Here is a 14,055-nt window from a genome sequence, read left to right on the forward strand (position 1 = left end):
TGGTCATAAACACAGTTCCCAGTGAAGCCAAATGAAAGCCATGGGCCTGAGAAGCGCCCGCGATAGCGTGCTGATAATTTGGCTTTCTTTCCTTGGCTCCCTAATGAAGTAGCTGTGTTTAACATGGGCCCGAGTCCGGCTGTGCTGAATGAATTGTAAAGGTGTTTTGTGTTCTGAACTTGGAAATTCTGCTCTAGAGACTTTTCTGTTGCTTTCAAGTGTATGTTTTCAGAGCAAGGGAGCAGCGCTGTAGGTCTAAAGCCCAGTCTGTTAGTCTGAAATGTGAATAATTGCATGGTCATTAAATTTTGCACAAAAAGGAATTGACTCTAAAAGCAGCTGATATGTTATCATGATTAGAGCAATAGCAATGCCTTCTTTCATCACAATGAAGTTACATTGTTAGAGAGCATAATTGACATTTTTTATTGAAAGATTAAGAAGAATTTGTTTACAGCTTGCAAACAAAAGAGGTTTTAATTCAACAAACTGCAGCAGGAATAAGCAGTAAGTGGCATTTTCATCTGCTGGCCGGCTAGCGCTTTAGCTGCAGAATGCTGTGGATAGAGAAGTATGAAGGAATTTGCAGCTCAATATCTGCCCAGTAAAGCGTGTACCACGCTGGCAAATGCCAGAAAGCTGACAGGGAGAAACCTTGAGTGCAAAGAAACAAAGGGCTATAGTTAATATTAGCACCTTTCGGGAAGACGCTACAGTTTTTGGAGATCACCTTCATGCCACCTGTTGTGCGAAGGTCAAGGTATGGCATTTCTGAGGATGCTTTTTCCATGGAGCCCTCTGGATAACACCTGTCAACTCAACTGGGTGCTAAAGTAGGTATCTGGGTTATTTTTATTTCTCTGGGTTTATTGCTTCATGGTCTAATAGACTCAGGAGCTAAGTGGTACTGGCATTTCAAAGTGGCATGTTGTGATTGGAAGGGCGTGCTGTGTAAGTGTTTGAAAAGCAGATCCAAATGAAGCACCATTGTCACCCGACTGCAGAAAGGCTCTTTTGCTCTTTAAATGTATTTGGGATCCTGTTTGTGCTGGTGGTTGTGTCTTACTATCCAGACTGCTCTCCAGATAAAGCCAAGGGTATGTGAAAAATTCAGTTTTATTTTTAAGCGAATTCCTCTTTTGCAGTTGGAAATCGTTTGGATTTGTTGTCCCAGCTCTGGTCAAAGATTAAGGAGTCCAAGTTGAACCCTGTTGTTCTGGATATGCAGTGCTGCAGAGAGAGGCAAAAATCCACTTGGGGTACTTGGGGTGCTGACAAAGGTCTGTAAGAAGGGTGCTAGTCCCACCACCCAGGAGAGCATCTGTTAAACCACGTGCAATGGCACTGCTGTGCAGGGGGAGGAAAGGGCTTGACCAGGCTGATACTGGACAGCATGAGACCTCCTCTTCTGCACCATCCTTGCATCCCTGCAGCTTCATGCTGGCAACCTGAGTTAGTACCATCTGATAATACAGGCAGGTCATCAAACAGCTGAGGGTATTTTCTCGGTCTCAGATGTTGACTGATAGTCACAGACTGCTGTCACCATTATCTCTCCAAAATGTGGTTATAGATGAAAGTTGTGATTAAAACATTTGTTTGTATCGATGTCAAATGTCAGAGCAGAAGTATCTGTAACCCTGCTGAAAGACAGAGATACCCTGAGTGAGACACGGGTCTGTCGATGCTGGGCCACATTCCAGACGGGACTGGTGAACTCATGGCAGCTGTCAAAGGAGCTAGCAATGAATGAATTGTAGTGGCCTAAGATATTGGGTCTTTTGAGAGGATGCTTTTGCTTTGCCAAAAATTCTGTCTTCCTCAGGGAAGGAAGGGCGAGACAAGCAGGATGGGGTTATGTGTGGTGCAGCAAGTACTGGGGACAACTGCTGAAATCTGGGGCCAGAGGTGCTGACCAGGAAGCCCACAGAGCTGTCTCACGCATTTAAAGCACTGAAATGACAAAAACTTCTTGGTTTAGGTTTTAAAAAAAGTGATTCTCCATCACCCATCTCTTGTAGCTATGCTGTGAAACCAGAATCTCAGGTTTACTACCAGGAATGGGTCAGAGGGATGGAAAAACCTATTTAATTAAAATAAGAGCTTTCTTTCCAACACATACGTGAATTTTAAAAAATTGTTTATTCCCCCTCTACTTTTTTTGCATGTGAAAATCTGAGAATGAAAATAGGGGTCCAGAATCTCATCTAGGTTTGTATTTGACCTGGTGTAGCAGATTGGCTGTGTTTGCCTGATACCTGTGCAGCCTGCTCTCCATCTTCTCCTCAGCCGGGCAGGGGAGAAAATAGGAAGAAGCAGCTCAGAGGTGGACACAGGGATGGGAGATGGCTCACCGATCACCATCGTGGGCAAAAACTGACTCCACTTGGGGAAAATTAAAATAGGTTTGGATGGTGAGAAACAAAGACAAAATTAAGACAACACCTTCCCCAGTGTGGAAGGGTTATCAGTGTGCACCAGTATCCACCAGTATGGATGCCTGCTCCACTGCAGTCTCCTCATGGGCTGCAGGGGAGTCCAGCTCAGGGCAGCTCCCACCTCTCCTCACAGAGACCCCTCAGTCCCACTGCTGCCCCTGGGCACAGGCACATGGAAGGACGTAAGAGAGCTAGAATGGCTTGAGGGAGCAAACGTTGGGGTGGGGAGAGAAGAGGACCCTGAACAGGCCATGTAGATACTCCAGGTCCTGTCCAGGGCTGGCCCCATTGGGTTTCTGACCCTACCCTAAAATGTTTTGTGATGACAGCCTGTAAAACTGCAGAAGCCAAATTTTTGCTCAGAGATGCCGTTTGCATCTGCCTGTAGTCTCTGTTAAGAAGGATTTGGACTTTGGCCAAAAAAAAAGTATCACCAAATTATTGCAGAGCAGCTAAAAATCTGCAGTTGCTCCTGGACGATGCTCAGCTGCAAGTCCAACATCTGTGACCATCTTCCTGCACTGGCTTTTAATGTGAATACTTTGTATTTTCGAGGCTTGGTGGGTTCTTCTAATTAGGACAACGAACTGTTTGCGGGACTCACGTGGTTTATTGCACATTTGCTTGCTAAGCCCTCCTTCCCTGTGTGTGGCAGGAATCCCATGGCACCACCGTATCTTCGAGCCATGCGAGGGCCAGTGCTTTGCCAACACATTCCCCATTTCCATCATTGTTTTGGGTCACACTTGCAGTGCATAGCCCCAGTGTTCCCAGTTTTCCCTCTATCTTGGGAGTGATGCTAACTATGGGTCTGCGTCTGCCGTAATCCAGCTGCTGGATGGGTTTTTAAGAGAGCAGCTGTCTGTGGGGTGTGTGGCTTTCAAAGGCATCCTGAGGTTGGGGAAGGAGATGTGAAAACCTGCAATTCTGCCTCCTTTGTTGTTGACAGCCCCCTGTGATGACAATGTGATGTGGCAAGAGGTGCTTCTGCTATGGCCACACGGAAGGAGCCGGACACCCTGGACATGCCTGGCTACTGCTGCTTCCCGTTGTGCAAAGTAAGTGCCTGCTTTTGCACCCCTTCTGGGCAAAAGGGTGGGGGTCGTGAACTTAGTCCTGGGGGGAGCTCTGTGTTGTGGGGCTATTAACCTGGCCTGGGAGGAGAGTCTCTATCACGGTCTTGCTGGAAAAGGAGCACAAAACTAAAGCCTCTGCAATTATTGCGTGCACCCCTGCGCGTTTGGGACTTGTGGTGCAAACTGATTTTCAGTAGCATCAAATGCTGGATCAAGGAGAAAGGTGTATGCTCAGTGGAAACTGGCCTCTCAGCCTGGGTTGGGACATACTGCCTTGTTTTGTATTAGCAGATAGCCAAAAGAGAGGGGCAGGTCCTGTTCTCTATGCTGGAAGTGCAAGCTCTTCATTAGTTTTACTGCTCACATGGCAAAGATGCACTATAGTTAAAAGGCACCGATCTGGACCCTGCCGTTCCAGCCTTGGGACAGTGCATATCAGTGCACAGAAGCCAGCTGTTTGCTGGGGGTTAACGACTTTTGGCAAGGGTGAAGGATTGGCTTTGTTTTTGTAAGTCTTCCCACACAGTGGGTGTGCTAGAGCTGAACTTTGACAAATGAGCTCTGTGATCTGTGGGGAACTGCAAGCAGATTTTGAAAAGCTGTCTCTATATAGTACAATAAATTAAGTTATATTTTCCTTTATTTGAGTAATTTTAACTGCCTCATCACTTCAGTGAATTGCTGGTTATGCAGATATCCTTTAACTGGTACTGAACTGCCTCTTCTTAAGATACAAGATTTGAATCAAACAACTGCTAATACTTTAAACTTATTTCTTTGACTTCTGAAATTGCAAACCAGCTTCCACTCTGTATTTTGCCCTTTTTTCAGTGACATTTCTTTTAACAGTTTTTACTAATGTTGGAGATTTAGTAGAGCATCAGAAATCTGCATTTGTGCTCATTTCAGTTTGCTGGAGTCAAGAGATGTTTCATGAAATGAAACAAATGCTTCACCTCCTGGTTAGGAAAGGCAACTCATTGACATTAGGTTCATCACCATAGCACCACCAGCCTTCTATTGGCTTGTAAACTGAGTTTGCTGATATGCTTCTGTGTACATATAAATGCGCGTGTGTGTGTGTGTATGGTCTGCTTTGTATGTAATGTGATCTGCAATAATGACTTGCTACCAATACACTAGAAAAAGTGGTTGCTTGATGCAGAAGTTCTCACCTCAGTGGAAAAAATGTTAAACTAGTGCAGGGCCACAAGCTGAGTCAGAAAACAGGGGTGGTTGTTGCTTTCCTTTGCACAGATGTAAAATGAGTTGTAAGTCTGGCACTGGGGAGAGAGAAGTTACAGTGGAGAATACCCAGGGCAGGAGGAGAAAGAAGAGAGAGATGAGTTTGGATGGATTATACTTGTATTTAATTTTTAGTGTGTAAGGGAAGAGCAAAGCAAGTGGACTTGCATGCAAAGTGCCCAAGGATGTGAGCAGGCTGGATCTATGTTGGAAAACAACAATGGGTTGGGAAACCTCTTGACTTAATTCATTGTAGCTCAGCTTAATAGAAGGCTCAGCATCTTGCGTGGACAGGAGTGCCTTGAATTCTGTGTTGGCTGCTTACTGTTAACATGACATTTGTGTTTTAACCACACACTTCCTTGGCCAGGATTGATGGGTAACTGCAGCATGGCTGTCGGCAGTGTGGGTGGTGTGTGCACTCCCTAGAGGTGTCACTGAGCCAGATGCGTTGTCATGGCTGGGGACTCTTCTCTGGTGCGGGGAGATGCCTCTACTCAACCGCAGAGCATTTTAGCACAGCAGTGACTTCACTTTCTCTGCCAGGGAATGAAAGCTTTTAGGGAAACGGTTCTCTGGTTTATCCATCAGCCCCACAGCAAAAGGGGCTCTCCCTTCCACTTAGTCCCTGCGCTGCTTTTGGGGATACCTGCAGCACAAGGGAGACCATGCTGTGAGAAAGGTGCCCCTTTGCCATAGCTGCTGCTGTTGGAGCTATTGAGTACACTGCTATGGGAAAGGTATCTGTCATGGGAGAGTATTTAGGGTTTCAAGTTGCTTTTAAACATTATAAAATACCAGAGAATAGGTTTCTCTCTGTACCATAGGGAAACACCTCTCCTTACCCCACTTCACCTCCCAGCAGGGCAGGTTTGGACACAGTGTTGCTTATCCTCCCCATAAGTCATGATCCTTCAGCTGTGCTGCCTTCAGTGCCCTGTCATGTGCACTGCGGGGTTTTTCTCTCTTGAAAAAAATGCACAAGAAACCACTAAAGAATGTAGAATTTTTAGCAACTTCCTCAGCTGCATAGAGCAGCTCTGCTGTGCAGTGGAGGAGCTAGAGGTTAAGTTTTGTGGTGGTGTGACTCCAGGGAGCTGTTTCCTCTTTTCCCCACCTATGTGACAATTTGGGTAGTGAAGTCCTTTGCAGTGTAGTTTGTGCAGCCCATAGGTTTTGGAAGTATCAATTAAAGATGGAATAATTGAGATGGTCCCAGATTTAATGAAGCTTGCCATCACTGAGAGGTTTAAAAAGAAATTGTCAGCCAAGCCTCCCAGATAGCGGGGCTTTATTGTAAGCCATGAGTTTTGGGCTTGCATTTATCTGATTTCTGGTTTGCATCTCTTGGTTTTGTGGGGGTTGTGTCCTCTGCATCCCTCTGATGCTGAAGAATGACAACTACTTTAAAAGAAATAAAAGCAAACACAGCTGCCAGATGCTCAGATGTAGGGGGTTAAGACACAGAACATCTCCGTCTGCCCCAGGAGTCTCTGTTCCCATGTGAACCAGTAGACAGCGCTTCTCCTTTGCTGGATTTGCTTCCTTCTCCACTCATCATGGCTGCAGCCTAGACACGGCTGTTTGCGTTCCTTAGCTGTATAGTACACAGCTTACAGAAATACCGCCTTGTCTTTGGAGGTCACTGGGATTTAAGTCTTGAAAGCCATAGCCCTCCGTAGTGTCATTTGGCCCTCAAATGCTCAGGTCAGTGAATGGAGATCCTTCCAAAGGGATTTTATTAAAAATTAGTTTGCCATCTCCTTGGAGCAACTCTAACAAAACCGGGCAGTATCCCTTGTGCCTAAAACACGGCTGGGTATTGCATGTGTGTATAAGTGTGTGGGATGTTTTCTTGTGTTATCCCCAACATGGCATGGACTCTGTGCTCCGTACCCTCCCTGGGGGACCTGATGAGGACAGCATTGGGGCTGGGCACAGACCTGTGGGTGCTGTGCCCCTGCCAGCTGCTGCGGCATGCGGTGGCACTGCCTGACAGTCTGGATATGCTGCCAGGCACAGAAAATGCTGTTAGCTTTCTAATTGAATTACCTGAATTTAATTATGAGTTATAATTTTGATAATATATAAAAATAGATTTATTTGTGTATGACGTGTAAAATATAAAGCTGTTATAAATTAAAAAGAGAAAACAGCTGTCAGCCAGTCGTAGCACTGGCAATCCTTGGCTTTTGTTGCCAGAAGGCTGGGAAGGGAGATCCTGCTTTCCTGGGGCTGGAGGTGGGCATCCTCTCTCTGACCGCAGCTGCTGGAGCAGAGCCTGGCATCTCACGCAGCCCCTGGCTTTCAGCCCTGCCAGTGTTCGGGTGCAGGCACAACCTGTGGCGCCGAGCTCGGTGAGGCACACCGAGCCTGTCCCGGCCCTTTGGTTATCCAGTGCCTGGCTCCATGTTTCATGTTTTGGAAACATACTGCTGGTGTGCTCTACCAGGAGCATAAAACCCACTTTATAAGTGCATGCTGCTCTTTCCGCGTGTTGCGTGGCCTTTCCTGTGTGTGGAATGAGCTTCCCTCAAGGCATTCCAAGCTGATCTTCTTCCTTAATAGGGGAAACATAGCCAGCCGTGATGATTGATCTGATGTGGTAGTGCCTGCTTGCTGTGACTCCTAGCAAGGTGAAATTGCGTAACACATTTAACCTTGTTCAGCTGAATTGCTCATTAAATCAATATCTGTGCTGCTTTTAGATTTTCTTAGTAGCTTCTGAACCAAGTTCAGCAAAAATGAGTGATCATTTCTTGTGTGCAAACATGTTTTCTACCCCTGGAACCGGAGCTTCACAGACTATTAAAAAATTCCCTTGTTGCTCAGAGGTGCTGTCACAAGCTGGGAACTTACTGTTTCTTAGAGATGGTGCTTTTTTTCACTTAGCTTTAAGTATTGTGAAAGGAAAATGCAGTGTTGGGAAAAGTGGATCGATCATTTTTCAGATGCTTAAAAAAAGAACAACAAACACAACTACAACTTCATTGTTCCCTTATGAAAGCAGAAAGCCTCTAGCAACTGTGTACATCAGAACTACGTGGTGGACATGATTAAAACCCAAATCCCCTCATTGTATAGGAGTCAAATCTGAATGCAGATAGCTATTAGAGCAGTAAACATTTAATGAAGGAATAGGCAAAGCAGAAAAAACCCTGCCCCGCGCCCAGAAGACCTGATGCACTGAATTACTTCACTCAGTTGAAACACTTGAGTGCAGTTAAACCTGGCAATGAGATTAGAGCACAGTCAAAATAGCTGCAAGTCATCAGGTGTCGCGTTCAGCCTCCAGTAATTTGTCTTAGAGGACGGTGGTTTTCAAAATAGCCTGCTGGATGCCTGGCAGTGTACATTAGGTGCTGCTAATTAATTGGCTGCTGAATTGATCTCTTCCAGTAAAGCAGAAGGGAAAACCCAGGAGCAGCTGGTAAGGAGGTATGAGGGATGTGCTGGGCAGCCGGTGCACAGCTCCTCCCAGGCCCCCCAGAAATATGCAAAGATGGCTTGCAAATGGTTTGGGTGTCCATAGGGATATTTCACTGCCCTTCTAGCTCTCTGATAGGAGGAAAGCTCATGCAACCCAGTGACGGTTACAGCATCAAAGCTCATCATGCACTTTTACTCATCCTTGCAAGGAGCAGTTTGAAAATACTAAATGTTTAAACACTGCAGCTGTTTTGCCTTGGATAGACTGTGACTTTTTTTCTAATGGCTTTTAGGTTGTAGAGTTCATTTTTCCTGCATGCCTAGTCAGCAACTGGGGACAAAGCAAATTATTTGCAATACTTTTTTAGCCATACTGTAATTGCTTTTGACTTTATCACATGAACCACCTCCTGTGTAAGAGTATACTTTATTCTTTAATGTATTTGGGGGTTTGTAATATGTGTGTGTGTGTGTTATTTTCATTGCACAGAACCAAGAGAGCTTCACAGTACTGATGCTTTGAACTTGCTTCTTGTTTTTATAGCTTAAAGGAAACCTGAGGCAGTTGTTTCTGGTGGTTTTGAAATACACTGTAATACAAATGGTCAGTGGAACCACAACCTTAATGATCTGTGACATTTTGAATTCACTTCTAAGTCTCAGTTTCGGCAGATGAAGAAAACTTCTCCTCCTCTTGCACTTTCTTAAAGCAGGTGTCATGTTAAAGAGAAGACCGTTCTTATCCATGACCACTTTGAATATTGTGGACTTCCCAAACTCTTAGTTGGCTGATTTGAATTCCTTGAGAGCCAGAGGGGATGGTTTGAATTGCTTTCATTTGGTCAAAGATTAGTTGAAAACAAATTGAGCTTGTGTCCAAGTGTTTTAACTGAGCAGTTAAGCATTCCTGCAGCGAGGTAACTGATGAGAGTATTATGGTTTTAGGTGGTGGTTAGGTGTCTGAGCTGGAGAGGATAGAGAGCAGGGCTTGTAAACCTCGTGCAGAGACAGCTCCACCAATATAGAACCTGTGGCAACTGAGCAGTGCCAGGCGGTGTTCATAAAGCAACAAAAGGCAAATGTAAACACACATGCGCTGAAAGTGACTTTTTGCTTCTAAATTTTGATCTGAGCTGCTGTAGGGCAGCTTTTTCAGTGAGGACATCTCTGGCAGCCAGGATGCCATTGGCCGTGCTGGAGGAGCAGGAACAGGAATGTTTTTTGTCATGGGATGAAAGATCTGCTGTCTCCTGGGAGTGGGGGCTTATGGCATGGAGAGATCTTGGTGTCCTGGTGCAGCTTGGGAGCGTCAGGGTTTGTGCTTGTTAATGGGAAGGCATTTGGTGACGTATTTCTGGTAGGAGAACGGTGAACGTCAGTGCAGGGGTTTTGGCCTTTTCTTACCTGACTTCAGCTACTGTGTTTGATAGAGGTGAGTTCAGGCTGGAGCAAGTGTGGAAAAAGGCTTCTAAACCAGCCTGGGCTTTTCAGGGAAAGGAGACGAAAGAAGAGCTCGGTCTGTCTTAGCTAGTGAAGCAAAGCGGAGGACATACACGGCTACTTGCCTCTGTATTTATAGAAAGCAAACGCCTGAGAGCGAGGAGAGCAATTTCAGCTGAAAGACAGGTTTAGCAGATGACAGAGAGATTGAAAACAGGCGCGAGCTTGGTCTGGGAATTATAGTATCCAACTGACAGAAGAGGAGAGGAGTGTGGCTGAACAGTGAATTACATCTGAGTGAGAACTTGGTCAGCCTGGGTGACATTGCCGGTGCAAGCTCCAACGGCGCCTGGTCACACGGCGATGCTGCTGTGCCTGCGGCCAGGTAGCCTGGCCGTGCTGGGGGGCACTGGCATGGCTGCTTATTAGCTTGCCAAACAAACACGAAGGGGTAACACATGCAGATCGGCGAAACGCTTGATGAAAATCTGTCTGAGAATGAGCTTAAAGCTGGCGTGGTGAGGTGGAGAAGGAAATGCTGCCCACCCTGCCTGCAGCGACTAAGGCAGTCTAAGGGAGGATGTATCTGCCAAAGTAGCTCTTGGTTTTGCCCAGTGCAACCATTTAATTAAAGTAGCACTGAAAAGGAAGCCGGAAACTCAAGAAACAGGTTTTTAATCACTTGGACTTTGGTAGACAATATCTGTGCTAATCACGCTTCCAGCATCGCTGCCATTTGCGTGGGTGTGTGTTCCTGTCCCCATGGATGGACGGGAGGCAGGCAAAAGTCCCATGAGCTGCTGACATGTGTCGCCTTGGCATCAGCATGTGGCCTTCAGCTTTCGGAGGGGCATTGCATTGCTTCGCTTGGGTGCACGCGGGGCCTGCGGAGCCTTCGCAGCGGTGAATGCCTCCTGGGGGTGCTGGGGACTGCGCTCCAACGGTGCAAAAATGTGGGCAAGCGCACAGGGGGAGGAGAGGTCCCGTCTGTCTGTCAGTGTATTTGATGTGGGGATTTTGCTGATGGAATGTGAGTGCGGGGTTCCCAAAAGTAAAACTGTCAAAGCGATTACGGTATTTGGGGCCCACCTGCAAGTGTCCCAGCAGCTCAGCCTGCAGCCCAGGGGGTCCAGGCTGGGTCCCGCTCGCTTTGGAGGTGGCATCGCAGCCGGGCAGGGGAGGCTTGGTGGTAGTGGAGGGTCCCGCAGTTTTGCTATTTTCTCAAAGACTTCTGAGTGCAGACGCTCTTCTGCAAACACCTTTAGTTTAGGATTTTTGGGGGTTTCTTGCCGTTTGCTTTTCCCATACCGCAGCAGAGTTCAAGGAACAGTGAGAAACCTTCAGCGCTCTGCCCCCAAGGCTGCCCTAAAAGACTCTTTGGGGGCCGGCCCTGCTGCCGCTGGTGCTGCTGCTGCTGCCCGCTGTGCCGAGCAGGGATCCCGCGGAGCCGGCACGTCCCCGCCCGGCGGTGGGAGCGGGGCGGCGGGCGGGGCCGGCCCGCAGAGGAGGAGGAGGAGGAGGAGGAAGGGGAGGCGCTGCGGCGGCGCGGCCATCCCCGGGCGCCGCATCGCTGCGTGCGCGGAGCCGCCCGCTGCAGCCGGCAGGATGATCGCCGCCCAGCTCCTGGCCTACTACTTCACGGAGCTGAAGGAGGATCAGGTCAAAAAGGTAGATCGAAATCCCTCGCCCCCACGCCAGATGGCTTTTTATTCCCCCCCCCCGTTGGTTTTGTCGTTTTGTCCCCATAGCCACCCTGCCGTGGGGGAAAGGGGAATAAGCCCGGTTTTACGCCTAGCCGGGCGCCTCCCCCCCCCCCCCCCATCCCCCAGGCATCCCCGGTGGAGAGTGGAGTGGGGTCGCGGGTGATGCACGCCGCCCGTGGAAACCGGCCTTGACAAAGCCAGGCAGGAGCTGGGGGGCTTCGGCGATGGCGGGGGTGGTGGTGATGGTTTTTCAGGCATCCAGTAGGCACCAGCATCCCTGGAGAGGGGGGGACCTGCCCTTCTTCCCCAGGGTGCCTGTGGGCATCTGTCACGCCAGCACCGGGGTGACGAAGGCGAAGAGCAGGTAGTTTTTGAATTATGTGTCACTGGAGGTTCTGAATTTACAGGAAGTGGTTGTCAGTTGTGCTTAAAAAGAAGTAGTATTTTTATGGGCTTCTCTTCCTTTGGCACCAGGCGACTGCTGCTATATGCATGGTACAGCCCTGTGATTTAGCACTGCCACAAGGGAACGGGTGCAGAGCGCAGGGTAAATACAAACATGGCAGTTAGGTTCCGGCTGAGCATATTGCAGAGCTGTAGGGAGCGGAGGGCCTGGGGCTAGGGATGTGGGGCCACACATTGGGAAAATAATTGCGAATATCTCCGAGTCCTGTCACAGAGCCAGGCTGACGTCAGGAAGCACAGGCTTCCCCTCTGCCACCTCCTCCGGTGGTGCTGCGTGACCCACCTAGGTGCATGGCTGGGTGCCTGCTGAAGGCATCCCTAAAATATTTTGGGAAAGCCTCAGTGACAGTGTTAGCAGGGCTGATTTGTATTGATCTCGGGGCTTGTCCTGATGGGAGGAGAGCACCTCTTCCCTTTGGGTTTCTGGCTGTGCCTGGGGAGACCTCAGCTCCTCTGCCTGGGTGACACAACCTGCCCCACTCAAGGCTTGCTCACCTGTGCCCACTCCTTCGTTGGATAAAACCTGAGACGGCACCCCACATTTTCCACATCTCCTTCCATGGTTTAGGACTTTTGCTTTGCCACCCAGCTTTTCTGATGAGGAGCTGAAGGCTGCACGCAGCCTGCAGCCCTCCGCACCTTTGGCCCCTTGTATGTGGCTCACTCTTTTCCTCAGGCCCCGATTTTCCTTTCCCAGGGGATTCGTAAGTGCTGCTGCTGGTGCCAGGCGTGCATGCCTGGGTAAGGCCTTCTCTGCCTCGCTGTGCCTGTTATATTTAGAAACCCAAGATAAGTACAAGGGTGTGCGCTGGCCAAGGAGCAGCAGAAGAGCTGTGGGGGGAAGGCAGGCGTGGTGGAAGCATACAGGCATGGGGGGAACTCTGTGGTGTTGCTGGTGGTTATTTATTGCAGGCTGGTTTGGCACCATGAGGTGGCTATTGTCTGACGGCATGGAAAATTGTTTGGCCAGGGAGCCGTAAAGCATTCTTATGGATCAACCTGGTCTTGTCTGTAAAAGTAAAAGACCAAACATTTAATTAATAAAAAAAAAAAAGCAGGCTACTGGTTTTGGAGGATGTGAGACATCTTTTCCTGTTGATATCCTTTTGGAGCGGATATTGAGCCCCCTCACTTTTGCCTGTCCCGCGGGGAGGGTTTCTGCAGCAGTGGGAGGCTCAGCCCCGTGGCTGCTGGCAGCCGGTGGGCTCCGCTCCCTGGTTTCCCGTGGGGCAAAGGGATTTTTGCTCCATCTCAGCGTGCTGCTTGCGAGGTTTGTGCTCCATCTCAGCGTGCCGCTTACGGGAATACGTGCCTACATGGCTTTGGTTCAGGTCCCTCCCTCTTCTCCCTGCTTCCGGAAGAGCAGCACTTTCTGCTGGTACGTGCCTGTGGCTGGGGGCTGCCGGCCACGCGTTGCCCCCGCTCGCCACGCTGCCCTGCGGGGCTCCTGGCCACGGCGGCTGCTCCTCTGCCTCGCAGGTCCATGGCAGCAGTTGCCTCGGCATTTGGTGGCACAGGTGGCAGATCACCTTGAAGATGCTGCGGGTGTCAAAGGGTTAGAAGTACCAAGGTGGTGAATTTGGGAATGGATTTGTTACCCGGTCTCCGCTGCACCAGGGCTGAACGTTCTTCTTCCCTTGTGACCCTGTTTCCTTCTGTTTTTTGGGTTCCCACCCCTGCATGGCACTAATGCTCAGTGCTGCCTTTCCAGGTGGGAACCCTGCCTAGGGGCACAGATGGTGCTGGTGGTTTCGGGCCCTCGGGATACCCTGGCTCTAAGAACTAGTGCTTCTGTACTGGTTTTGCTGGATTTTATATACCCTTTAAGTCTGAGAGTAATTTTTTTGAAATTTGCATTTTCTGGAACATTTTTCAAGATGAGTTGTGGCAAGCAGGGAGGAATGGGCAGGGCGAATGTGTAGTGTCGAAGGTGTGGGTTGTCCATCGCATGCTGGCAGCCCTGTGGCCCTGCAGCCCCTGCAAGGGGCCATTTTCTGATGAGAGCACGTGTATGGGCACTTGCACGTAACCCTGCTGCGCAGGAGCAAGCAGGCAGTGTGTGATGCCCTGTACCATATAAATACACATGTGGTGGTTTTACTCCAAGCGGGATAAATTAACTAGATGTTTTTGAAAACATCTGTTCCCTGAATGTTTGTGATCCTCCAGGGGCAGCAACAGGAGCTCAGCATCCTGGCTGTGACAGAGGACTTAGGACTTTGGTTTGGGTTGTGCAGATTTCTCTAAAAGGCTGGCTCT

General features: G+C 48.8%; 1 protein-coding gene across 2 annotated transcripts in view; it reads left to right on the plus strand.

Moving 5' to 3' along the window:
- The first annotated feature begins 543 nt into the window (after positions 1 to 543).
- Positions 544 to 14,055, plus strand: part of LOC119153261 (hexokinase-1) — a 49,783-nt gene continuing 36,271 nt past the window's right edge. Inside the window, exons 1-2 of one of the 2 annotated variants that reach the window (XM_037399464.1) lie at positions 544 to 833; positions 3,388 to 3,496. In XM_037399464.1, coding sequence (XP_037255361.1) covers positions 3,431 to 3,496 — 66 coding nt within the window. In that variant the 5' untranslated portion in view covers positions 544 to 833; positions 3,388 to 3,430. Of the gene's footprint in view, positions 834 to 3,387; positions 3,497 to 11,153; positions 11,297 to 14,055 lie in introns of those variants that run through there. The other variant, XM_037399465.1, reaches the window with a different exon arrangement.

This window comes from Falco rusticolus, chromosome 9, assembly GCF_015220075.1.
Source record: "Falco rusticolus isolate bFalRus1 chromosome 9, bFalRus1.pri, whole genome shotgun sequence".
Lineage (NCBI taxonomy): Eukaryota > Metazoa > Chordata > Aves > Falconiformes > Falconidae > Falco > Falco rusticolus.